At 40.9% G+C, this 24,719-nt stretch overlaps 1 protein-coding gene across 3 annotated transcripts in view; it reads right to left on the bottom strand.

Moving 5' to 3' along the window:
- Window positions 1–24,719, bottom strand: part of EPRS1 (glutamyl-prolyl-tRNA synthetase 1) — an 82,596-nt gene that overhangs the window by 37,189 nt on the left and 20,688 nt on the right. For 2 of the 3 annotated variants that reach the window (XM_063443816.1, XM_063443817.1), the window contains 15 exons: window positions 19,797–19,907; window positions 19,342–19,478; window positions 17,016–17,223; window positions 15,218–15,330; window positions 14,562–14,700; window positions 12,872–13,279; window positions 11,875–12,102; window positions 10,013–10,252; window positions 9,618–9,851; window positions 8,980–9,239; window positions 8,034–8,085; window positions 7,307–7,516; window positions 5,461–5,533; window positions 4,932–5,011; window positions 4,511–4,612 (listed from right to left, as the gene is read on the bottom strand). In XM_063443816.1, coding sequence (XP_063299886.1) covers window positions 4,511–4,612; window positions 4,932–5,011; window positions 5,461–5,533; window positions 7,307–7,516; window positions 8,034–8,085; window positions 8,980–9,239; window positions 9,618–9,851; window positions 10,013–10,252; window positions 11,875–12,102; window positions 12,872–13,279; window positions 14,562–14,700; window positions 15,218–15,330; window positions 17,016–17,223; window positions 19,342–19,478; window positions 19,797–19,907 — 2,595 coding nt within the window. The remainder of the gene's footprint in view (window positions 1–4,510; window positions 4,613–4,931; window positions 5,012–5,460; window positions 5,534–7,306; window positions 7,517–8,033; window positions 8,086–8,979; window positions 9,240–9,617; window positions 9,852–10,012; window positions 10,253–11,874; window positions 12,103–12,871; window positions 13,280–14,561; window positions 14,701–15,217; window positions 15,331–17,015; window positions 17,224–19,341; window positions 19,479–19,796; window positions 19,908–24,719) is intronic. The other variant, XM_063443819.1, reaches the window with a different exon arrangement.

The following is a 24,719-nucleotide window of genomic DNA, read 5'->3' as shown; positions in this document are numbered from 1 at the left end:
AGCGGCGGGTCTGTTTGCTAGAGCGCCCTGCTCGGGTCGTTTTAGATGCTGGGTGATGCCGCAGCCGCCTGGCCTTTAGCGATGGGTCGATGGATTGCGGTCGCTTCGGGGAAGCAGGAGGCCAGGTCGGGTTAGATTGGCCCAGTTTATGCATCAGCTTCCTCCAGAATGTTTCGAAGTGGAGGTTAAGTCGTGTGAGGATATCTGGTTCGTCGATTGGATCGTCTGCACGTGTCGGATCCGCCATTTTAGGTGGGCCTCCGTTTGTGAACGACGTTCCACTTCTCGGCATATCTGGGAAGGCCCTCCCAGGGTGGACCGGGATAACCCCCGCCGGTCCGGGGGGGGGGGTAACAGGGTTGTTTCGTGCGGTAAGCAGCTCCAGGACGCCTCCGGGTCAGGGGAGCGGCCGCCTCTCCCGCCCGGCGCACACTAGGCCGCGATGCCGTTTTCGGGTCCATCAGGCTCCCAGTCTGTAGCAGAGTGTCCCACTGTGTGCCCTTTGTCGTAGGCGACCATAGGGCTTTCAATACTGCCGGTTGTGTCGCTTGTGTGGGTTGTTTTCGCCTTTTTTGATGGAGATCATGTCGGAGCTCATGTAAAGCACGACTCTCCGCCATGATGGTCAGGCCCCGCCCCCCCATTCAATGCATTTCTATGAGGAGAGGATGATCGGCCAGGGCTCTGTTTTGCTTGTGCTGGCTCTGCCCCTGATCTGCCTCCGAGACAAGCTTAGCCAGTCCACTGATTTCCAATGGGGAAGCATTGTGATTGTATTGAGCAACCCTTCTGATGATGTCAGCCAAGCATGCAGATCAGGGGCAACCGAGTGGCTACTAAAAAGACTGGACATCCCCAATTTGCAATACCTTGGGCTGTCTACTATTGCAAATGGCATGCCATTATGGTGGTAATTCTCATTCCTAGGCTACCATACAGTCTCAAAGGCAACGTAACCAATCTGACGAATTTCAATGTGAAAAAACTGAAAAGTGTAACATGCTATATTTGACCCTGTAAGTTCCCAAAACACCATAAAATCCTGTACATAGGGGGTACTGTTTGACACGTGAGACATCACTGAATACAAATATGTGTATTTTACTGCAGTAAAAGCAAACAGTATGACATTCACAGTTAAAATGTAATGTAGAACTAAAAAAATAACATTTCTTATTTTCTCCCATTTTTTTTTATATTTTTTTCATATTAAATTATGTTCCGTCTGACTCCAGGACCCGTTAAAACCCGTGTTTTAGCGCAAAAAACTAATTTCGGGACCAGATAATCGGACCCCCAGATCCCTTAAGTTATGGGGGAAAAGGCAAAGAAAAGCCGGGCTGATCCTACCTCCGGATCCCAAGATATAGGCAATTTTCTACGCCCGACTCCACGAAAAGAGCCCGCGAAGATGGCGCCGAGCGAGGCCTACGCCACGCACTCCTCGGATGAAGAGAGCCTGTCCGACTCTGCTTACACTCCTGGCAGGGCAATACTCAAAGCCCCACAAGCGCACGAGCTCGGAGACGCAGCCCCTGCCACCAAAGCAGACATTAAGGCCCTGATGCTCAACATCAAAGCAATGTTCGACGCCGACATGGCGCAAGTACGCAGTGAGATTTCAGCGATATCGGGCCGTGTGACAACGGCTGAGGAGTCTCTCAAGAGCACCAAGGTGGCACAATCGGCCACGGATGCAACGCTGGGGTCCCTCCAAAAACAGTGTGCGACGCTGACGGCCCAAATGGCCGGCATGGAGGACAAGGCGAAGGCCAGAAACCTGCGCATCAGAGGGGTGCCCGAATCGATCACAAACATGGAATTGCCACACTATTGCAGAAGACTCGTGGCTACGCTGTTAGTCCCAAAGCAAGCCAAACAAGTGGGACTGGACTCCTGCTTCCGACTACCTAAAGCAGCCAAAGCTCCGGAAGAAGCTCCAAGGGACGTGCTGATCAAATTCATCAGAGACTCAGATCGAGGGGCCCTGATGGGCGCCGCCAAGGGTTCCCCAACAGTGACCTTTGAGGGAGATACCCTAACGCTCTATAAAGACCTCTCCAGGCATACCCTCACATGGCGCAGATCCCTCCGACAGGTTACTACTCTGCTCCGAGAGAATTCCATTCCGTATAAATGGGGGCTTAACCGCCTCATAACAGAGCAGGCCGGCAAGACAACTTACCTCTCCCATATCTCCGAGGCGTCCAGCTTCCTCCGACCACTAGGACTTGGGCTGCCCACGGCGTCAGCGAGTGCCCGGCCGCTGTGGAATGTAGAGGACATAACCCCATTTGCGCCCAGAGAACTGACACCGAAGGCAGCAAGCTCCCTGACCTGAGCTCAAAGTCCTACGGACTTGATACCCATTTTGACCCCAACGGGTCGACAATGCAGGACGGTGACCTGGACTCTATACACAAGCTCAAGCACCAATGATACAAATGCGGCTTTGTTTTGTTTTGTTTTGTTCTACATATGCTCTGTTTTAACTTCTGTTCGTTTTCAAACACATGATTAGCTGTAGTATGCACTGTGTCTTTCAAAAGTAGCGCTACAATTTAAGAGTTAATCGTCAGTTTTAAATTAAACTCCATGCTAACTGGCTCCGTAAGCAGACAGCTAGGGATGCTGTTTAAGTTGAATCTTTCCCCCCTCCTTTTACCTGGTTGATAGGCGGCCTATGGCCATATATCTGCGAGTATTAAACTTTAAATATAAGAGCCCTTGTAGGTATCCAGACTCGACATCTTTGAGCAGGGCCCCCCCTTCCAGCCGACTACACGCACCCTCCTACCAACCGGCACCAAGGCTATACTTCAGGCAAGAGGTGTATCAGACCGTATAAATAAAAAACGGGTAGATTAGCAAAGTGTGATGGTTGCCATAGAATTTTATTAATCTGTTGTATAATGTGAAAAACGTATTGCACTTGATGTAAAGCAATTTTATATTCTGCATACCCATGAAAAATAAAGAATTTAAAAAAAAAAATAAAAAAAATTATGTTCCATACCTAAATATTTGATGTTAAATGAAAGCCCTGTTTCCCCTGAATAAAATGATATATAATAAGTGTGGGTGCATTTAATATGAAAGGGGTGAATTATGGTTGAACAGACCTATAGCGCAAATTCCAAGTTTTGTTTACATTTTGTTTTGATCACAACTTGTACATTTAGCTCAGTCCTTAAGTGGTTAATAGTTGGACTTTGTGTGTGTTCATTCACTCAGATCCAGAACTAACCCTTAAAGAGAATATTTTTATCTATTTCATGTATTTTATACTAATAAAGAATAAATGTCAACAATACTTTTTTTAAATCTGCTTCATAAACAAACAGTTCATTGTGCGTGCTCTCTGCATACCTTGACTGAGCGTTGGAAGATGATCAAGGTTTGAATTTAACACATCGCTATCAAAGGCTTATGGTTGAGGGAAGACAACTTTGGGGTCTTGGTGTTAAAGGGTTACTCAAACCACAATGACCACTTCAAGGATTTAAAGTGGTAATGGTGCCAGGAATCCAGAGACATATTACCTTTTGTGCCTGGAGCTAGTTACACCCCCGGCACACATGACTTTGGTAACCTGGAACTCTGTTTGGGACTGCCAAATGTCCATTTTGTGCCTATTTTATGTTTGTGACCAACGCGCTGGCAACAGACGTAATCTTCTCCATTGCAGGCAGAGAAACTGCAAGGAAAAGTTTACTCTTCCCTCCCTCCATTAAATGAATAGCAGGTTTTTAAATAAGTAAATAAATATTCCTCCCTCCCATCCACTCCCTCCCTGCAACCTGTGACTGGACCGCACAAGGGTTGAGGTGCCGTTGGATGGAGTTCAGGTATGGGAGCATCAGCAGGCGATAGATTTCAGGTAAATTTGAAATTATTATTTTTTTTTTACTTTTAAGGAGGGAGGAGAAGGGGAATCTAGCTAGAAATGCCCAATCAAGTAATATGAGGTTTAAAAAAAAATTGGAGTAAGCCTTTAAGGGGATATCGTGCCTTCAAATTGCTGTGCTCTGAGCAATTGCTGTCTCTTGAGTTTAGTTCCATTGAGCAAACCAAATCGGGAAGTAACAGGAACTCTTGTTTGCTGGAAAGTCAAGGGTGTGTAACAAGGCTTGATTTATAAAAGTGCCAAGTTCTATTGAAATTGGGACTTTTTGTAAAATGAAAAAAAAAGTACACATTCTTCACACACAAAGTATTTCAGCAAACTAAAGTGTTTTAGGTGGCTGTTGTGCCCCTGTTTATTTAACAACTCCCACAAAATGGAAATATCAAACTTAATTTAAAAAAAAAAGCAACTTCGTCTTAAAGAGGTCCTGCAAAACTTGGTTTATGTGACAGATTCGTGCAGAAATCAAGGGTGAACTATGAGAGTAAAAGGACGACACTTGGCTGGCATAACGCAAATCAGTATGAAAGTGCTCCATCTAGAGGTTTCTTGAACATTAATGTACTATTTATTTTGCATGAGAAGAAAGCTAAATGTACTTACCTCCTCTGCTGCTTCCTCATAAGTAGCAAACGCTGTATGTCCTTCTTGCCAAAGGAATTCACGTGTGCGGAGAAACGGCTGTGGATGCTTAAACTCCCACCTCTAAAATAGAACATTAAAACAAAGCATAAATCAAACAAGACTCTCCAAAGGAAGACATAACCTATCAAACCAAGTAAAGTTTATAACACTATTTCAAACAAATTGCACATAAAGCACAAGGAATCATGGGATGGCAATACCAAGATGCGAGTGCTATTATCCAGAACAGGTTTTTTGTGCTGTGAATGACACCAGGGAACAATCCCACAATGCTTGGGGTAAGAAAGCAAGTAAATCAAGGAAAATAACGGTTTGTGGTGAAAAGAGTGTACATTTCAAGGCATTATTTTGGGGACATAAGATCAAACAAAGTACCTACCACAACATTACACCACTGGTTAAGTTTGATTGGCAGGTCTCTGTGCGACTGCACCCATTTTGCATAAGCAGGATACATTACTGTAAGGAAAAAAATATATTGTGTAAACAAGGAGGAGGATTTAATAAGTAGAATATTTATAGCTGTGACAACATAAAACTGTAAACATAAATGGAATTGGGTAAACTGAGAGGCAGAAGAAAAAACAAAGCCTTGTGATCTTAGTCCTGCATTCTGATTGTCTTTACAAAGTTTTCTCTGAACTAGAAAATGTTTTTTTTTAACTGACAAACATGATAAGATAAGATGGCTTTAATGTTACTTATGTTTTCCATATTTCTTTCCAATGGCGGAGTGCAACATTTTACATTGATTAGGGTTTCCCTTTTGTGCACCCCCAAGAGAATATACAGATACGTTTGTGAGACTTGTTTGCTTCTCTCGTTGGGAACCTTTTTATTGTAGCATCCAAATGAGGGGAAGCAGTGGATTTGATTTTTGTTCACATGAGGCTTCTGGCCATCCATACCTGTTTCACTTGTTGGCCGTACAGCAATTGGCTCAGCCAGCTCAGTCTTTCCAGATCTCGTAACCCAAGCGACCTATCGCAATAAAAATAGCAAATGTTCAATGTTCCCAGGCAAGAGATGGTGCATGCCAGTGCTGACATTTAAATGGTACTTCTGGCATAAGTTTGACATCACTGGTGTAATTTTAGGCTCAGACTATCCAGATGTCTGCTTATGTCAAAATGCCATGTACTGGTTTAGAAAACATTTCCCAGCATTATTGTTCACAACCTCTCCTATTCCTACTCTATTGCAGACAGAGTAGGAAGCGCTCTGCCTGAGCGTAGCTTTATAGTAATCAGCTGATCGCTCTCAGCCAATGGTGGAGTGTTTCTTTAAAATGTATATTTTTTTTAAATGATTACAAAAACATCAGCACGCAACTGAAACAAACTGTTTAATCATGAAAAACAATTGAAGCGAGGGTAACAGGCATTATAAGTGTATTTTTTGTATATTGTATTTTTGTTATATTGTATCCTATTGTAACAATGCAATGTTTTGTGGACAAAGACCCAGGACATACTTGAAAACGAGAGAAATCTCAATGTATCCATCCTGGTAAAATATTTTATAAATAAATAAAATTATACAACAGTCAGTAGGCAGAATTTATATTGCAAAATAGTCTGAAAACACAATTACAAGTCTGTAAAAGGCGTTTAAGAGGCCTGTGGATGACCATGTTCTTTTCAAGTATGTAAAATAAGTTAATGGGATACTATAGTCACAAAAACTTAAGCTCAATAAAGCAGTTTTAGTGTATAGATCATGCCCCTTCAGTCTCACTGCTAATTAGGAGTTAAATCACTCTGTTTATGATGTTTAAGCCACACCTCCCTGCATGTAATGCGCACAGCCTTCCTAAAACTTCCTGTAAAGTGAGATCTAAAGTCTAGACATCCTATATTGCACAGTCTGTTTCATTTAGAATTGCTGAAGGAACCTCCTGTGTGTGATTAAAGTTCAGTTTATTGAGTAGGAGATAAAAACTTGTAATATCACATTGAAAATGAAAACTCTTTTTTTCATGCAAGCTGTGGGAAGGTGTGGCTAGGGCTGCATAAACGGAAACAAAAGTGATTTAGTGAGACTGCAATGGCATAACCTATACACAAAAACTGCTTCATTCATCTAAATTCGTTTTTGTGACTATAGAAACATAGAAACTATAGTGTCCCTTTAAAGAGACTATCCAACCACAAAAATTAGCATGAAGTGATTTTGTGACACAGATGCCATTCAAACAGCCTTGCTGTTGAAACTGAATATATTTTACTTTGGCAGCAGCATGCAAAGTATGCTGACACAAGACACTGGGAGTGCATCCAATGCTTCTACGAAAAAGGCTCTGGATTGGCGGATTGCAACCCATGCAGAGTATGTCTGCAATGCTTCTCATTTGAATGGACACAAATCATCAAGCTTGAATATTTCACCATGGGAAGGGGGAAATCTGGATGTAGAGACAAGTCTGTCCAGGTGTCTGTTTACAGGAAATTTTAATTGTTTTAGTAAAGATTATTATTATTTTTTACACAAGGGAGTCATGTAATGTAATCTTGTAAAGGAGCATTTTATTAAGTGTTCGGTTAATAAATGTGCTGTGCTACTGAAATCAACATGAAACATACAGACTAGACAATATCCTGATCTGATGTTTATTTCAATGTCTATTCAGTACGTTATGACTGCACCAGCAGGCATTCTCCAATTATCACGGTTCCATCACTGCCTGTAATGCATGCAGAGCATTCTGGGATGGCAGCGACAGTCATTAATATTAAAAATAAATAATATTTTTACCTCTGGGGCAAAATCAGCGATGTGGGTCTTTTCTCTTTCAAGGGCAGCCTGCGATACAAACATGGGAAAGTAACAGTTCTCCACCCCTATCTTCTTAATCTCACGGTCAAAGAACTCTTTGATGGCGTCCCAAATAGCAAAGGCCCACGGGCGCAGGATGTAACAGCCGCTGACGTCATAATATTCAATCAACTCTGATTTTGTGATCACCTGTTTAAAATAATCATCAGTAAACATGTCTTAATTTACTCAAGATTATCACAAGATAATCAAATATGGTTCAAGAAGTTCGCCTCATATCTTCCCAAAAGTTAAGGATTATCCTCCTTGCTAGTGTTTTTTATTATAATATACCCAATCTGCAAAGTATAGTCAAAATCATCGTACCCTGCTGATGATTTCCAATAACCTAAGTGTCACCACATCAAAAGTGTGTCTCTGCTTTGCACACTGGGGACGTGCTAAACCAGGGGATATGAAAGGGTTAGCAGCATTTTTCACAAGATGGAATTCAATGTACATTTGGATGGGCAGAAAAAAAAAACCAAACATTTGTCAACACAGCAAACAGAGTACCTGGGACTCCTCCAGTATTTGTCAAACTGTTTAATGGACTGCACACTAAAAAAATAAATACACACTCCTTGCACTATAACCCATTTAACAAATTGCAGTAGTCACCTAGCTTGGTGTGTCCCTTTAACAAACAGAGGAATTAGGACTATACCTGTGAATACCAGTCTGCAAGATTTTCTTCTTTTTTTGCCTCCAGTCCTAGCCTAAACAAAATAAAAAATAAAATAATTTGGAACTGCAATGTAACGCTTTCTAATACATTCTGTGTTCTCATACACGAGACATTTAATTCAGCGACAGTATTTTAAAGTTATACTTCGTATTTGTGCCATGTAGATATCTGATGCAACTGTTCGCTTAAATTCACTGTATGCATGAGATGTGTGTTACACTGCCATTATATGTATGGCTTAAAGCAAACCCACATGGATGGCAAGTTCAGCAAGAGGTGGGCATATAAAAATAATACACACATTATGCTATAGATTATATACACTATGTACATGGATTAGCTTCAAATGACAGAGAACCCCCTCCCCCCACCCAAGCATCTACCTGCAGCAGCCATATTAGTAGTTTAAATAGGAATAATAAAGCTTTTCCAGTGCTTTGCACACACTACAGACAGGGGAAATGTCCAATCTATGCACATTGATAACGGATTTATTTATGATTATAAGTGTATATGTTAACATATCAGCATCCTTATTTTTAAAGCTCTTTAAATCTGTTGTAAATGTGCGTTAAATAACATTTACTACAATTATTTACCGTTACTGGTTTTAAACGTAGTATGGAGATTAGGAGAGGGAAGGGATACTAGATCTGTGCTCCCCAAATGTTCATAGGTCGCTATTCAATAATAACAAGGTCCTTAAAAAGCAATTGTAAAACCTCTATCACAGCAGAAAGACATTTCATGCCGAGGGTCCAGTCATATCAGTTTTAAAATCACAATTGTGAGACACTCAACAACATACCACATGGGTATTTACGCTTATAAACTGTAACGAAATCTTAACCAACAAAACAAGGTGTAATGTTCAAGCAGGATAAGGATTGTCACAATTACAAAGTTTGCAAAATCTGAAATCTACCTGGTTTGTTTCTTCGGACCTTGTCCTTCGCCTGCTCCACTGCCCGATGAGCCATTCCCTTGTTCTTTGTTGGATTCCTTCTTCTTCTGTCCCTCACCCTGCTTTGGTTGCTTGGCCTGTTTCTCAGACTTGTTCTCCTTTTCTTTCTGCTTCTTGTCCTCGGAACCAGCAGCAGATACCGGCTTGTAGTCTGTTCCAGTAAGAGCTTTGTACTGGGTCTTCAAATCCAGAAGTTGCTTTACTGCGGCATCAACTTTATCCTGCGCTCACAGAGGACACAAAACAATGGTTCAAACCAGTTGCATATGGACACCATAAAAAAAAAAACTAATGGAGAATAGGAAATAATCACAGCATATATTGCCTATTTTGAAAATCAGTGGAAACAGGCAATACATGGGGTTACTTACTGTGCTTTCCTTTAAAAAGAAAAAATTTCACAAAATTAAGCCAAGAAAAGCAAAGTTAGAAGGTTTCTCCACAGGGACAGAATAAATAATAAAAAATAAAATTAAATCGATATTGCATTATAAGTCTTCAAAAATCTCAAGTTCTGGTTAACAGCAGAACGGAGTATGTGGGAAACACTTTTTGTCTCTATTCTTTAATTAACCCGGTGAAGATTTTTAATTTCTCACCTTTGGTGCCTTCTCTGTTTTCAGTTTTCGGACTTCGTCTCCCTGTTTAGAAACCTTGTTAAAGAGTTCTTCTGCTTCTAATGTATTTGATCCATTTGCCTGAGTTTTTGGTGGATTATTTACAGCAGCGCTTGTGGGAGCTGGGGGCTGCCCTGGTTTGTATTCGACTCCAGTTGCCTCCTTGTACTGGGCTTTGAGAGATAGCAATAGCTTCACAGCTTCTTCAACTTTATCCTAAAGAAAAACATGAAATTATTTCATCGGTAGCATACGTAATTAAATACAAAAGCCTTTCCCCTTTTTTATTTTACAGAACCAACCTCTCCCCTCCCCCCCAAAAAACATGTATGTACGTGACCTCACAATTCAAAGCAGACACAACCAAGCCCCTTTACCTTACTAGCTTTCTCAGATTTAAGCTTGCGGACAAGCTCCCCTTGTTCAGCTACTTTGTTATACAGACTCTTATGGTCTGATGAATTGAGCCGTGAGTCACTAGAGGAGGGAGAACCTGCAATGGATTTACACTGAGGCTGGGGTAATGGAGGGCAGCCGGGCTTATATTCCTGGCCAGTGATTTTCTTGTACTCTGCTTTAAGGCTTAAAAGTGTTTTCACTGCAGCCTCTATTTCATCCTACAGAAAAGGGACAAAAAGAAGAAAGGAAGGAAACAGAGCAGAAAGAAGTCAAGAAAGTATCAAAGATATAAATCACAGTGACAGAAAGGAAGATCCCTAGATGTTATAGAACTACATCAATTTAGAATGGCCCAGCATTATCGAAGTTGTAGTTCAAAAACATCCGGGGGATCTAGCTCGCGGGCCTCCCTGATGTAAAGTAGCTGACAGTAGAGTATTATGTGCAGTTGCAAAGTTGAGATCACTAGCAGCATTGCTGTAGTAAGTCTTCCTAGAATAAAATAATGGAATACATTTGAAATAAAATACTCTAATAAATCGGCATATCTTTAATTCTTATACATTAAGTAGAGTTGATATTTGTAATTTTTATCGTTAATCGGTAACGGCCTTGTATTAATTAAATTACTCGCCTCTCTCAGTCACTGCACGCTATCTCCAGCATCCGGAAACTCCGGCCACCAGCCAATAAGGTGCAACTTCGCGTACTTACACCATCCCTCCCTGTGAGTCCATGCATGTGGAGCTCAGCTGGAGGCAGGGCGGTGAGACAGTGAATAATCTGCTGTAATGTACTGGGCTGGTTGACTGAGTGATAGGAGTTTCATTGCCATCTGCAATCACATTCCTATCAGTAACACTGTACACAATGGGATCTCTTTAATCCCAGCATGTACTAACTGCGTGAGAGTGGTTGGAATGTGATTGCTGTCAGCACTTTCAGTTAATGCCAGATTTATGTAGAAATTGTGTTGTATTTCCAAAACTTTAAATGTACAAAATATTGCCACTTGTTATTGGCAATCGGTCAAAAAGGCTAGCAATAATCTGTATCGGCAATAAGAATGAGATATTCTTTTTCATAACTACAAAAACCAAAATAAAACAGAAGATTACTATAAAACAACTTGAAACATTAGTGATGTGCACAAATAAATGTTCACAGATACCTTAACTTGATAACATATAAGCAGTGACTTTACGTGCATATAAAGAGCTTAGGACATGCATGTAAAGTTCCTCCCACTAATACTGCTAAGTAGCTAAAACCAGTGATGTGTACCACCAAACAAGGCAGTCTAAGATATTTCGTAAGTGCAGGTGTTGACTGGAGCCTGTACAGTCTCGTGCTCAGATCTTTGCTCCCTTGCATTCATGGCAATATTTCTGGTTTGTGTCTGCTAACGGATACAGAGGGGTACAATCGCTTTAACTTGGAACAAAAGGGAGGGGCCTGGTTTTAGCACACAAACAGGGTATATGATAGGGGATGCAAGAGTCACACATTGTGGGAGCAGAAGAGATGGGAGCTATAGGCACACACATGCTCTTTGTTGATGAAGTTTGAGGATGTAGAATATTTTCCTGAGCAGCCAGTGGTAGATAAGAAATAGATTGTGTTTTGCCAATTCGCTGCATACAGTGTACCAACTGACCACCCATGTAACCCTTAATTACAGGCTGTAACACGTATACTATACTATAGAATACAAGTATACCATACATATAATTAAACCATAAAATGGATTTATTTTGTAAATGACAAATGAGCACATAAACTATGTCCCATAGCAAAATAAAAAAATTTCCTTCTCTTTGCGATAGTAGCAAGGACTAACCTTTGATGCTTTCGTGGATTTAAGCTGTCGGACAGTTTCTCCCTGTTCTGCTACTTTGTTGTATAAAGATGTGATATCTGCAGCATGGGGGCACTTCTGAATGGTGGGAGGTGGAGAGCTAGTATTGAAAGGGACTGGTGAGCTTCCTGGTTTGTAATCGTGGCCAGTTACTTGCTTATATTCTGCTTTTAATGTTAGAAGCATCTTCACAGCTGCATCTACCTGATCCTAAAGTCACAAGTCGCAGCGAGAAAAAAAAAAAAAAAAAAAAGATAAAAAGGAAAGAAAACAGACGTTTAGGTGAGAGAAACAAGCAGATCCCACCAAGAAGCACAGATCCCATCTCTTTAACCCCTTAAGGACCAAACTTCTGGAATAAAAGGGAATCATGACATGTCACACATGTCATGTGTCCTTAAGGGGTTAATGGAAGAATCAGTTCAAGGAACACGATTCAGAGAAAAATGTCAGGACGTCCATATTATGAGCAAACACTAAATATTCAGACACATAACTATATCCACCAAAATAAATCACAGGAGATTATATCAGCAATACAGACATGTTAATTCAGAGGGACAGAGTGTAAGTAAGTGGGTAAGTGTGTTTGTGTGCTTGTAAGGAAGCATTGCTAGCTCATTAGTACATAAACTGCCTATGCCACCATAACTATTGGAAGGATACTACTCCAAAATGGAAAAGTCTCTGAAACTGCTAATATTTTAGCTGCAGGGTTAAAACTAGAGGGGTACCTGGCACCCAGACCACTTCATTGAGCTGAAGTGGTCTGGGTGCCTATAGTGGTCCATTAAGGGATTACATAAATACTTCTTAAATAAAGAGTTGTCTGTACAATTTTCTAAAATACTGTTATAGTACTATTAAGAGATAAGAATCTTCAAAAAAAGTCCATTTGAGGAATGAAGTGTTGATATTTGAGATTTAAGACTGCCAACTGCTTACTACTAACTCAGCATTATTTACAACTCAGTATTACCTTTGATGCTTTCTCAGCCTTCAGTTTTCGGACTACTTCCCCTTGTTCTGAAACTTTGTCGTATATGCATTTGGCTTCCCCACCACCGTTTGCTGGGGTGCTGGGAGTTGGATTCTGTGCTGGGCTGCTGGGAGTGGGATTCTGTGCTGGGCTGCTGGGAGTGGGATTCTGTGCTGGTGCGTTTCCTGGTTTATAGTCCTGCCCTGTGACCTGTTTGTATTCCGCTTTTAAGGACAAAAGGAGCTTCACGGCCACATCTACCTCAGTCTTGTCGGCCTTCTTCGTTTTGAGATCTCGTACGAGATCCCCCTGAGAGGAGACCTTGTTGTACAGAGCAAGGGGATCCACAGCTGCTGGGGGTGATTGGAGAGGTGCCACATTTGCCACTGCTTTACCTTGAGATTTACTCTGTGCGAATTAAGAAGTAACAAGTTAGATGCTAGCACCACCTAGCCACACATTGACAAACAGCAACAATCAAAATGTACAGTCGATTCCAATTATTATTAAAATAAACACTTTTAATATGAAAACTTAATTTCCTAAAAACATTAAAGGAACACTATAGGGTCAGGAACACGAACATTTATTCCTGACCCTACAGTGTTTAACCCACCATTTAGGTGGCTTGCCCTCCCCCTCCCCCCCCCCCCCCCCCCAGCCCCCTTAAAAGTTATTAAAACTCACCTTATTTACAGCCCCGCCCCCTTGGTGACATCCTTAAATCAATGATTTTTAGCCAATCCAATGCTTTCTAAGTGTTTGCACGAAAATGCCTGCATATAATGATTATACTCACCAGAACAACTACATTAGCTGTAGTTCTGGTAACTATAGTGTCCCTTTAAGAATGTTTGTGTAGCAAAAAATTTTTTTGTTTTAAATGCAGTCTCTCTCTCAACATTACCGGTTGTATCTGCGTCAATTGCTGCTTACATGTATATCATGTCAATACCGTATTTTAATTTTCTGTACTTTTCAAATAGGAAGAATGTTATAAAAAATAAAAGAAAGTTGTTGTTGCTCAGGCTATGACGTTCTGCCCCTCCAACACGTACAGCTACTATCATGATTTTTTAGCAAACAAGTATCACAGTACACTAGTACATCGGATGTCAGTTCAGTATTGCCATTTCCCTGAGACCAGACATGGCAACAACTGTACAGCTATTTTACACACCTGGCCCAGCTGGATTTAACATTTAACATTACACTTTATTCCCCATCTTCTTTCCTTGTCCAACTTTCTTTCCTTGTTTAAGCCCCACTATTATGCATGCGATTTATTTTAGAATACTGTATGTAAATAAAATGGTAGCTTTGTATGTATTTGACCCGCAATATTTAAAAAAATAATAATAATTTTTTAGGCACCATTCACCCATTTCCATTGAGGCTTTATATAGTTTTCATTATTATAGGTAACTGTTTTTTTCCTACTTCTTGGCATAAACTTTATACTTTCCTTGACATACAATTCATTTCTGGCTTTTTACCGCCACAAAAATAGATACCGTTGACTCTGCCAATGCTTGTAATTAAAAAATAAATAAGTTTAAAACATGATTTATTTTTTTACTTTGTTGTTTTTACAGTTTCCATGAATTTTACGGCACACGTTTTTATACCAGATTTTTAACTAAAGATGGCACCCACTAAAAAAAAAAAATGTAAAACAAAAACCTCGCACCTCTTTCTTTCCTGGCACAGATTTGGCTTTTTCCTTTGTTTCCTTATTTTTTTCCTTGGAGCCAGATGTTGGCATCTCCTTGGTGTGTCCATCTGGGATATAAATTAACACACATGGGGCCTCCTTGCAACTGTTTGGGCTGAAAAGCAATCAAGCAGTTAACGATGTACCCAAGCTCACATGCCAAATAAGCACAAACAAGTCTAGGTATATGGGGGAGGGGACTTATTTGCCAGCTAGATTTCCTTCCTCATTATTATTATTACTGGCATTTATAAAGCGCCAACAAATTCCGCAGCGCTGTACAACTGGGAAAAAGACAAACAAAATAAGAACAGACCGATACAACGGGTAGAGGGCCCTGCCCGTGAGCTTACAATCTAAAGTCACAAGTAAATTAATGGACTACTGGCAAAGTCCAATTTTAGCCATAAATATAATATAAAGAAAAATAGAAAAGAGAGGGGGCAATACTTTATATAAAAAAAAATAATTTGGGAAACAAAAAGATATCTTACCCAAAGATTTAGACATCTTACCCAAATATATGCATATTTAAGTAATTTTTAAAGAATTCCTGACTTGTATTCATGGAGAACATAAAGTGCTACCTTGGGATAGCCCAATTCAAATCTCCTTAGAATGTTCTTGTATACCTGATAGGTTCATATGGCTCATCACAAATGTAGAAGCCTCGTCTCTGCAGTTGAATAATATCTCCTTTCTGTAGAGTCTTTAAGCAGGGGTCACCCAACATCAGCTCTTCTAGCTAGATCAAAAAAAAATGTAACAAAAAAATTATCAAATGCTTCTTGGGAAAAAAATGGGTTTTATCATGTTATATTCTAAAAAAAAAACATTTGCAAAAATGAATATACAAATTTTCTCATAGAACCGTCTTGGCTTCTCATAGTCATGTTCTGTGAAGTATAATGGATACCCCATTTTCATGTAGCCTGTGTGGGACCTCTTGTTCTTTTTTGCCACATTATTTACATTTTAACCTACGACAATGTTTGGTATCAGTTGAAACACAACAGTAGCTTTTTGGTGGAAGCTGCAAGGAGATGTTTTAAAAGATTTCTAGTATTTGGATTGTGCCAAACCCGATTAAATTTTTGAGGAAAAAAAATACATTAAAGGAGCATGGGCTGGGGGCGGTGCCTGGCCTCCGAGCTGGCGGGTCGCACGGCCCAACAGCTCCAGCAAATATAGATTGATAAACTTAATATATGGACCTATTCCACCCACCCGATGGCACACCGCGGTGGACGGGCACCTAAGGAGACACTTGACACGGGGCTGGCAATCGATGTTTCAGTCCCCGGAGGGGCATGCATCGCTCCGTTCGGATGAGGCCTACTCAGGCGGTGAGTGAGGCGGACGGCCGCTGCCCACTATCCTGCCCGATGCTGCCCAGCCAGGCTCCTTCGGCTGGGAGGACCAGGCCCTGTTATACAATAAAAATGTGCAATACACCTACAATCTTATGCACGACTAGTTGTGTTGAATGCATGCTTAGCCTAGCATGATATACCACAATAATTATATATTGTGCAAATTCCAAAGAAGCAAAGTGTTACTTTAACCTCACTCATGTATGTTTAGTATAATTATTTTATGTTTGACTAGCTTATGACATAGCGTAAAAACTTACTATCCAGAAAGTTACAAGCGATGTTTCGTGTTATGTAGTGAAACGCTTAAGCAACGTAAATCTACACTGTTCATAACCTTACTAATTCAAAAAAATGTGCTAGATCCACTGTCTACCCCTATGTTTAAACTGTTTACCACGCGCTAGAGGACTGCCTTTGGGGTACCTCACAAGCGACTGTTATAATCGTATGCACAACTAAAATAAAGAATAAAAAAAAAAAAAAAAAGGAGCATGGGCTAAGCACCATAACCACTTTTGTGTGAGCTTGACAAAAAATAAATAAAAAAGATGACAGGACTCTTCAGTCACTTTAGGCCTAGCTCCATCCCCACTAGCTGTCCAACTCTGGTAGGCAATGATACGCTAAGCACAGTGGGGGCATGTTAATCCAGTGCTCTCAGCCTGTCAAAACCATCTATTATGGTGCTTACAGTGCCTCTTAATGATTACCAGAAACTTTATTTCTTAATTGTTCCATTCATATTGACCCCTACTACTTCTGCTCTTTGTGTAAATTGTCATGCAACTCCAAAATTACTGTAGGGTGTAGCCCAAAGGAAATTGAGAGGGAGGCTGCTAAGGTATGTACAATACGAACATAGAAACAGTTTAACTGAAATATACTTTAGATGAAAATAATTATTGTTGTCTCATTCCTATAAACACAATTCAATCTAACAAATTGTAAAAAATAACGTTAGCCCCCACTTAATTATTTGACAGAAGGGTTATGGACCACAAGAACAGTAAAACAAAACAAAAAAAAAAAAAAAACAGGGATCTTCGAGATTTACCTTGCTGTTTCTGTTGACATACTGTTTAAAGTCCTCCTCTTTCCCCAGCACTGGTTTGGTAATAAGATGTTCATAGGTCACACAAGTAGTTGGGATGAACGGAGCCTGAGAAGTCTCAGTCAGCCACGTGATCTTTGTGGTTTTCTTGTAATCCTTGTTTTCTAAATTCAATTTGGCATCAAGGGATAGGATTTTCCCACTTGAGTCCCTGTATCAGTGGGGCAGAAGCAACACGTTATAATAAAGACTGAGATCAAAGAGCACTCTGGACACCATAATGACTTCATATGAAGTATGTCATGGTGTCTAGAGGTCCTAAGCACCATACCTTAGTAGGTTAAACCATTTACAAACGGCATAATCCCAAAGAGCTCTCAACGACACCAATTTTAGCAACTCTGCCTCTCCCTCTGGCCACCAATTTCAACGTCAGGCTGCATGCCAGTGACAAGCTGAGACCGCAGGCTGGCCGCCTGTTGACAAAATGTTTTAGAAAAGCAAAACTGGGGGGGGCGGAGCTTCACTGCAAGCCGGAACAGTCGCCGTTCCGCACCACTCCGTGTGTACAGCCGACAAAAAGCTTGATTTACGAAGTCCGAGATCCTCAAACACCCTACACCAGGTTACCGTTACACGGAGTATACCACACAGCAGCAACATATGCCGTTTGTACAGACTGCTAAGACGAAACAACAGAAACGCTGACCTGGGGCCTACAGATCCACACCAAGCGTAGATTGGTCGGAACTGTTGCGTGGCCTCGAACGGGTGGCAGAAGATTACCCTGCAGCTGACGTGGCACTTCTCAAGGCAGACATGCAAGCAGTCACCGACAGGGGGAAGACTTCATAGGAAGATATAGCAGACATCAATCAGGGAATGGCATCCCTTCAGGACTATGTAATGCATATACAGGCCCAACAACAAGCACTCTCACTCCATTTCATATCGCTGGATGAAATGTCCCAGCGCAATCACCTCACGTTTAGAGGGGTGCCAGAAACTATCACACCCGACAAGCTCACACACTACATGAGGCAACTAGTAGCAACAATACTACCACCGACGCAGACAAAGAAATTTACCCTAGATGGGATCTATCGCTTACCCTCATCCAGTAAAGCAGCCTCCACTAGGACCCGTGATGTAATCGTGCGCTGCTCGACCTCCCAGGATAAAGGATTTGTGATGTCTGCGCTCCAAGACAAAACGCCTCTCACCTTTGAGGGATCGAACATCACAATCTACCAGGACCTCACCAGATCCACGTTGCAGTGGAGAAGATCCCTGAAGCCTGTCACCAGCCACTTGAGAGCAGGGAGTGGAGATCACCCAGATTCCTAGTAGTCACGCTCAGTGGGACTGTACACAAGATCTCCTTGCTTGCAGAAGCTCCCACCTCCTTTAAGTTTTTGGGCTTACCTATCCCCAAGCACGCTACCGACCTCCAACCCAGCACGCGCACCGGGGAATCAGGGCCGGCGAACCCATCTACTTCTTCACTGACAGCACTGAAGGTCATATCTCTCACCTACAGCTTGTACTCATATGTTTTGCTTAGTTGTGTTTTGTTTAGATAAAATTTGGTCCACAACCAATTTACCTGTTTCACTCCCACACGGAGCCCTTTGCATGTACTTCCATGCTCTGGCACGCAAACATCTGAGGCGTTGCACTTATATCATGGTGTGGGCTTCCGCCCCAGAGACACCCCCCATGACCCCCTTAGTTAGGGGCGCAAATTGAAGACGGCCATAATATCACACCCCAAGTGGGTAGCCTTTAAATCTGCATGTCTTTCCAGGCCGATCTCCAAAGCCATTTCCTACTCCTGATAACATATCAATGTTAGGTTGATCTATCTGTGCTGCATACAGACTTCTTCCCTTCTATACAACCATATATATGATCGTATGTGATACCTTTTTTCCTTATTCCCTTTATTTCTGTATCCCCCCATGCACTGATATTATTAAAAAAAAAAGGAGAAATAAAAAGAGATGAAAAAAAAAAAAAGCAAAACTTTTCCAAATGATTTTTCCTTTCCTCAATAGAAGTCCAGTGATAGGCCGGGAGTGTCATCTGACATTCTCAGCCAATCACTGGCACCCATAGAAAGACTTTCGCATTGAAACTGGGGACGGAGAAGAAGACAGAGGAGCCAGGAGTATGGTGCCGTAGAGAACTGTATGGGGTAAAACCACCCGAGAACTTCAAACACCATAACATCTATACTAAGATGAAATCTTCATTGTGCCCGGGGTGAGATTAATGAGCAGACAAGAAGAAAACACTGGCAGAGGTAGGATGAAGGCTCTCTTCTTACCGGTTAATTTTGACAATGTTGATATTGCCCCAGTTAATGAAGGTGACCATCTCACCCTCCGAGAAAGTCTCTGCATCAGCTCCCTCAATCAGAACTCTCGGGCCATACCATATAGGCTTTGTACCAACTTCAGCATTCTGCAATGAAAACATTTTTAAATAATTATCCATTGAAAACAAGCTTCCAACTGTGCTAGCAGACACTGTTTTATACCACGGACAGACAAAATTAACTACATCTTCACTTAAAACATTGCCCTATTCTACTACTCTTACATATTCATTAACTGCACATATTGAAATAGGATAACAATAAAAAGCACTTTTGTTGCACACACCATGTGCACAAAAGAATTGATTGATTGGGATTACATTGGTGCTATATTAACATAATAGAAAATCAGATGTTAATAAAGCTGGTCACAACGCAATAATTAAACTCAAACCAATAAAGACCTTGGGATGTTTGGCTACTTCGGTCTTTCCTTCCTTAGCTTCTGGGATGTTCACGGGTACAACTTCACTCTTCAGCAAGGCGGTGTATCTTGGCGCTACAGGATCAATGACCTGCCAGGGGCAACAACATCAACATGTTAAGCAGATAAACAGGATCCCTACAATAACTTGACAGGAACTGGTCTTTTGTATCTTGCTCCATGTGATCTGCACTTCTTTCAGGCAGTAGGTGCACAAAAGAAGCCAGGATCTGTTTCACATGATTAGATTGCCACCAACCTAACTATCCAGTCTAGACCGGACTTTTTAAAACAGGATTAGAAACTTGCCGGGTTTTGGCTTCTTTTTTTTTGTGACAGGTCTGCGTTTATGGTGATCCCCGGTGGGAATGAAGGCAAAAAAAAAAAAAAACAATATATATATATATATATACACACACACAGCTTCCTTCTTCAAAGTCAGCTCTTAGCTGCTGATTCCACCTTGAGCAGAGAGCACAAAACAGGAGGCAACAAAAACCTCTAAAGATGTTCTCAAGCATGTTCAATAAGATGTCCCCGGTATCTACTGCCTTTTGACTGTGCATCTCACAAGGAGAAGCCTGCTTTCATTAACTGTTGCCAGATAAGTGCTGGGAGAAGGTACAATGTGGCAGGCAGAAACAGTATGAAAGGCCAGCTTTTGCCAAATTCTAGTCGTTCGTAATTCGAAGTAACCTCTAATTTGAATTCTGGCAGTTTTAGAATACACTGAAATTTCAGGAAAGAAAATCCAGCGCATTCTATGTGAGCATTACAGAAATATGATATTTTTATGGAAAATTAAATGACAGTGATGTGTTAAGGAAACATTGTATCTGCCTACATCGGTTAATAATTCATAATTTCATCAAAGTATAAAAAAGAAAAAATGGCATTTGCGCCTGTATAGATGCACAGTCTAATCTTTTGCTTGTTTACAAATATAGAGCACCCATCAAACGTTTAATGTATTAATGTAACAGAGTGCGGTGCCACCAACACTAATGTTCATTTCAGTAAGAAATGACCACATATGATAAAAAGCGCAATCTAAAACAAATAATTGTAAAAAATAAAATAAAAATTAAAGTAGGACCACTTGAGTTTTGCATGTATGTGGACAGGTTGTTGAACTGAGGATAAATCAGATTGCCAGTATGGACTCAAAAGGGATTCTTTTCCCCTTTTTGCGGTATCATTTTTCAATCTACAGCATAAATGAATGAGATTCAAGGCTAAATTTGATGAGCGCGAGTCTTTTTTTCAACCTAGACTATTTTGTAAACCCCCCTGCAGAGTCTTGTTCAAATGCTCCAGTTTTTGTGACCAATAATTACTGGGGCCAGAGTATAACAAATCAGGATAACCTGAGAAACATGATCTGACCACTCTGCATTTAAAAACAGAGCTCCCACCTTTTCTAAAAGAAGAAAAAAATAAAAGAGGGGGGGAAATGAAGATCAAACTTCATTCTGCTCTTATGATAAAAATAATAATGTTACTTTAGAGATTGTAAGCTAGTTTAAATTAAACTCGTGAACCTATCATAGAGCGCTGCAATTATGCGCCAGTTATTAACGAGAATCGTGTCCCACTGCATATCTATATTTACAAGTAATTATACTTGACCACGGTGGCCAACATTTACAATATTGGTTCTAATATGAATCATTGTACTCTATGTAGGGCCTCAGTGACAAGATACAGAATGAAGTTGCCCACTTGGAACCTTGGTACTAAGCTATTCATGCTGCCAACACCAACAGGTCTGTCTTGAGCAACATTAGCATTTTAACAAACTGTAATAATAAGTTTGTGTTTTGTGCATGAACTGCGTGCAGGATTCTCTATAGGAAGGAGTTTCATCACAATCATTCTTTTTAGAGCATGCAGCGACATACAAGACCAGTTAGTATTCTACCAAGTAAACAAAGGATAACAAAAAAACAACAAAAAAACACAGTAAGGGGACCAACATACCAGACAAGCAGAGTCTATAATGATGAAGAATGCATCCCAAAATTAAGAACAAGCAGAAAACTGTATGCAAGAGAATGATAGACCCAGGGGCTGGCTGGCAATTAGAATTAAGAGCTAGCAGAATATTAAAATGAGACATTCTGTCTAGCACAAGACCTGGAACTGCTGCAAACAGTTTTGGAAGCCCATCTGATAATTAATGTGTAGATTCATGAATATAGAAGGTCTTCAAAAATCAAGTAACGGACAGGTCCCATATGCAAGATATTGCACAGATTATAACTTTATCTAAAATGCTCACTTACCCAGAACAGGCTAACAAACTCCCCACTTCTCTCAGTACTTGCAATAGAAATATGAAAACTTCCTAGAACCCATTTTAATATTGTAAATACAAGATGATACAGCAAGCCAGCCCCTGGGATGAACACAATCACAAATCTCTGGCCCATTTATTATTTTCTCATTTGCATACTAATACATGTCTTATAGTGCAGGAACCAATGCCAACTAAACTATTTCAACATGTGCCACAGGTCCAAAGAAGATCCCATGGCTTTATACAGTTTGTAAACAAATTCTGTAAGACAATCCACCAAAATGTCCAATCGTCATCTTGACTGAAGGTGCATTCACTGTTATATGTCCAAATACAGTGAAAAATGGATGACACTAGAACAGGGCAATGCAAAGATCTCCGCTGTAGCCGTACCAGTAACTGAATTCAAAGAAGAAATAGAACAGCGCTATACAAATATTGTGAAGTTTTGTTAGATTCAGTGCGTTGCAGAAAGCACACAATTGGCAAAATTTCGACTAATACAGTAGTCTTTATCAAGCCCAACATCACTCATTTGTACATATTAATACATAGTGAATAAACGGGAAGTGGTAACCAAAAACACTCTACAGACTTTATTAGTTTTCTCCATGGGTAATGGTATCAAATGTGAACTGATCTCTCTTTAACATGTGACCTCTACATTTTTATCATGTGTTGTATCATGTGATTATATAGTCATGTGATTTTCTTATGGGACATATTGTTATGCGTTTCTTATGTAATGTATTTTGGGAATTTGACTCTTGTCATGACCACTTCCTGTTTATTCACAATTTATTGATAAGCACTAATGAGTGCTGTAAGGCTTGATAAAAACTACTGAATTAATCAAAGCATTGCAATTTGAGTGATTTCTGCAATGCACTATATAAAAATGAAAACTTACAATATTTCAAGTGCTGGACAATTTCTTTCTTGAATCAACTGTGAAATGTTCATAATACTTCTACAAATCTTATTGATCTAGTGCACAAAAAGTAATCAAGAAAAATAAAATAAAAAATAAAAATACAACAGATTTTACAACTGGCCTGCCCTACAGCTGGATTTCAAAACAAGTGGGCAAGCTCTACAGCTAGATTTTGCACTGTCCTCTTACATTGTAATGCGAGTTAGACACTGCGAGACACATTTACCTTGTAGCCAAATCATTTTATGATGACAAAAGTATGTACATGTAGTTTCTGGCAATCTCTCTGTGCGGTCTTCCAGGTAATACAGACATGCAGGTAAATCAAATATGGGAGCAATACCTCAGCAAATTTGTGAAAAAGCATCTTTTGCATTTGCATTGCCATAATACAGACTGGGGGCTGCAGAGATGTTACTTACCTTTCCTGCAGCTCCTGTCAGCTCTCTCCTCCTCTGCGCCGTCCGTTCAGCACCTCGGTCAGCTCCCAGTGTAAATCTCGCGAGAGCCGCGGCTCTCGCGAGACTTACAGTGTGAGCTGACAGAGGGAGCTGACCGGACGGCGCGGAGGAGGAGAGAGCTGACGGAAAGGTAAGTAACATCTCTGCAGCCCCCACAGCCCCCCCACTGAACGGCCAACCCCACTGGACCACCAGGGAAGGAGCCCCCCTCCCTGGCCAGCTAGTGGGCAGGGAGGGGGGATGAAACAAAAATAAATTAATAATAAAATAATAATAAAAAAAAAAAATAACATTACAAATAATAAATAATAATAAAAAATATGAAAATAATTAAAAAAAATAATAAGTAAATAAAAAAAATGAAAAAAAAATATTAAAATAATGTAAAAAAAAAATAATAAAATTGCCCACCCCCAAGGCTCTGCAACACACACACACAGCACTCATACACAGCACTCATGCACACACACACGCAGCACTCATACACACACACACGCAGCACTCATACACACACACGCAGCACTCATACACACACACGCTGCACTCATACACACACACACGCTGCACTCATACACACACACACACACACACACGCTGCACTCATACACACGCTGCACTCATACACACGCTGCACTCATACACACGCTGCACTCATACACACGCTGCACTCATACACACACACGCTGCACTCATACACACACACGCTGCACTCATACACACACGCTGCACTCATACACACACACGCTGCACTCATACACACACACGCTGCACTCATACACACACACGCTGCATTCATACACACACACGCTGCATTCATACACACACACACGCTGCATTCATACACACACACACGCTGCATTCATACACACACACACGCTGCATTCATACACACACACACGCTGCATTCATACACACACACTGCATTCATACACACACACTGCATTCATACACACACACTGCATTCATACACACACACACACTGCATTCACACACACGCTGCACTCACACACACGCTGCACTCACACACACGCTGCACTCACACACACGCTGCACTCATACACACACGCTGCACTCATACACACACGCTGCACTCATACACACACGCTGCACTCATACACACACGCTGCACTCATACACACACGCTGCACTCATACACACACACTGCATTCATACACACACACTGCATTCATTATATACACACACTGGAAA

Source organism: Pelobates fuscus, chromosome 2 (assembly GCF_036172605.1).
Source record: "Pelobates fuscus isolate aPelFus1 chromosome 2, aPelFus1.pri, whole genome shotgun sequence".
Taxonomy (NCBI): Eukaryota; Metazoa; Chordata; class Amphibia; order Anura; family Pelobatidae; genus Pelobates; species Pelobates fuscus.
This window is presented reverse-complemented; position numbering and strand designations above follow the sequence as displayed.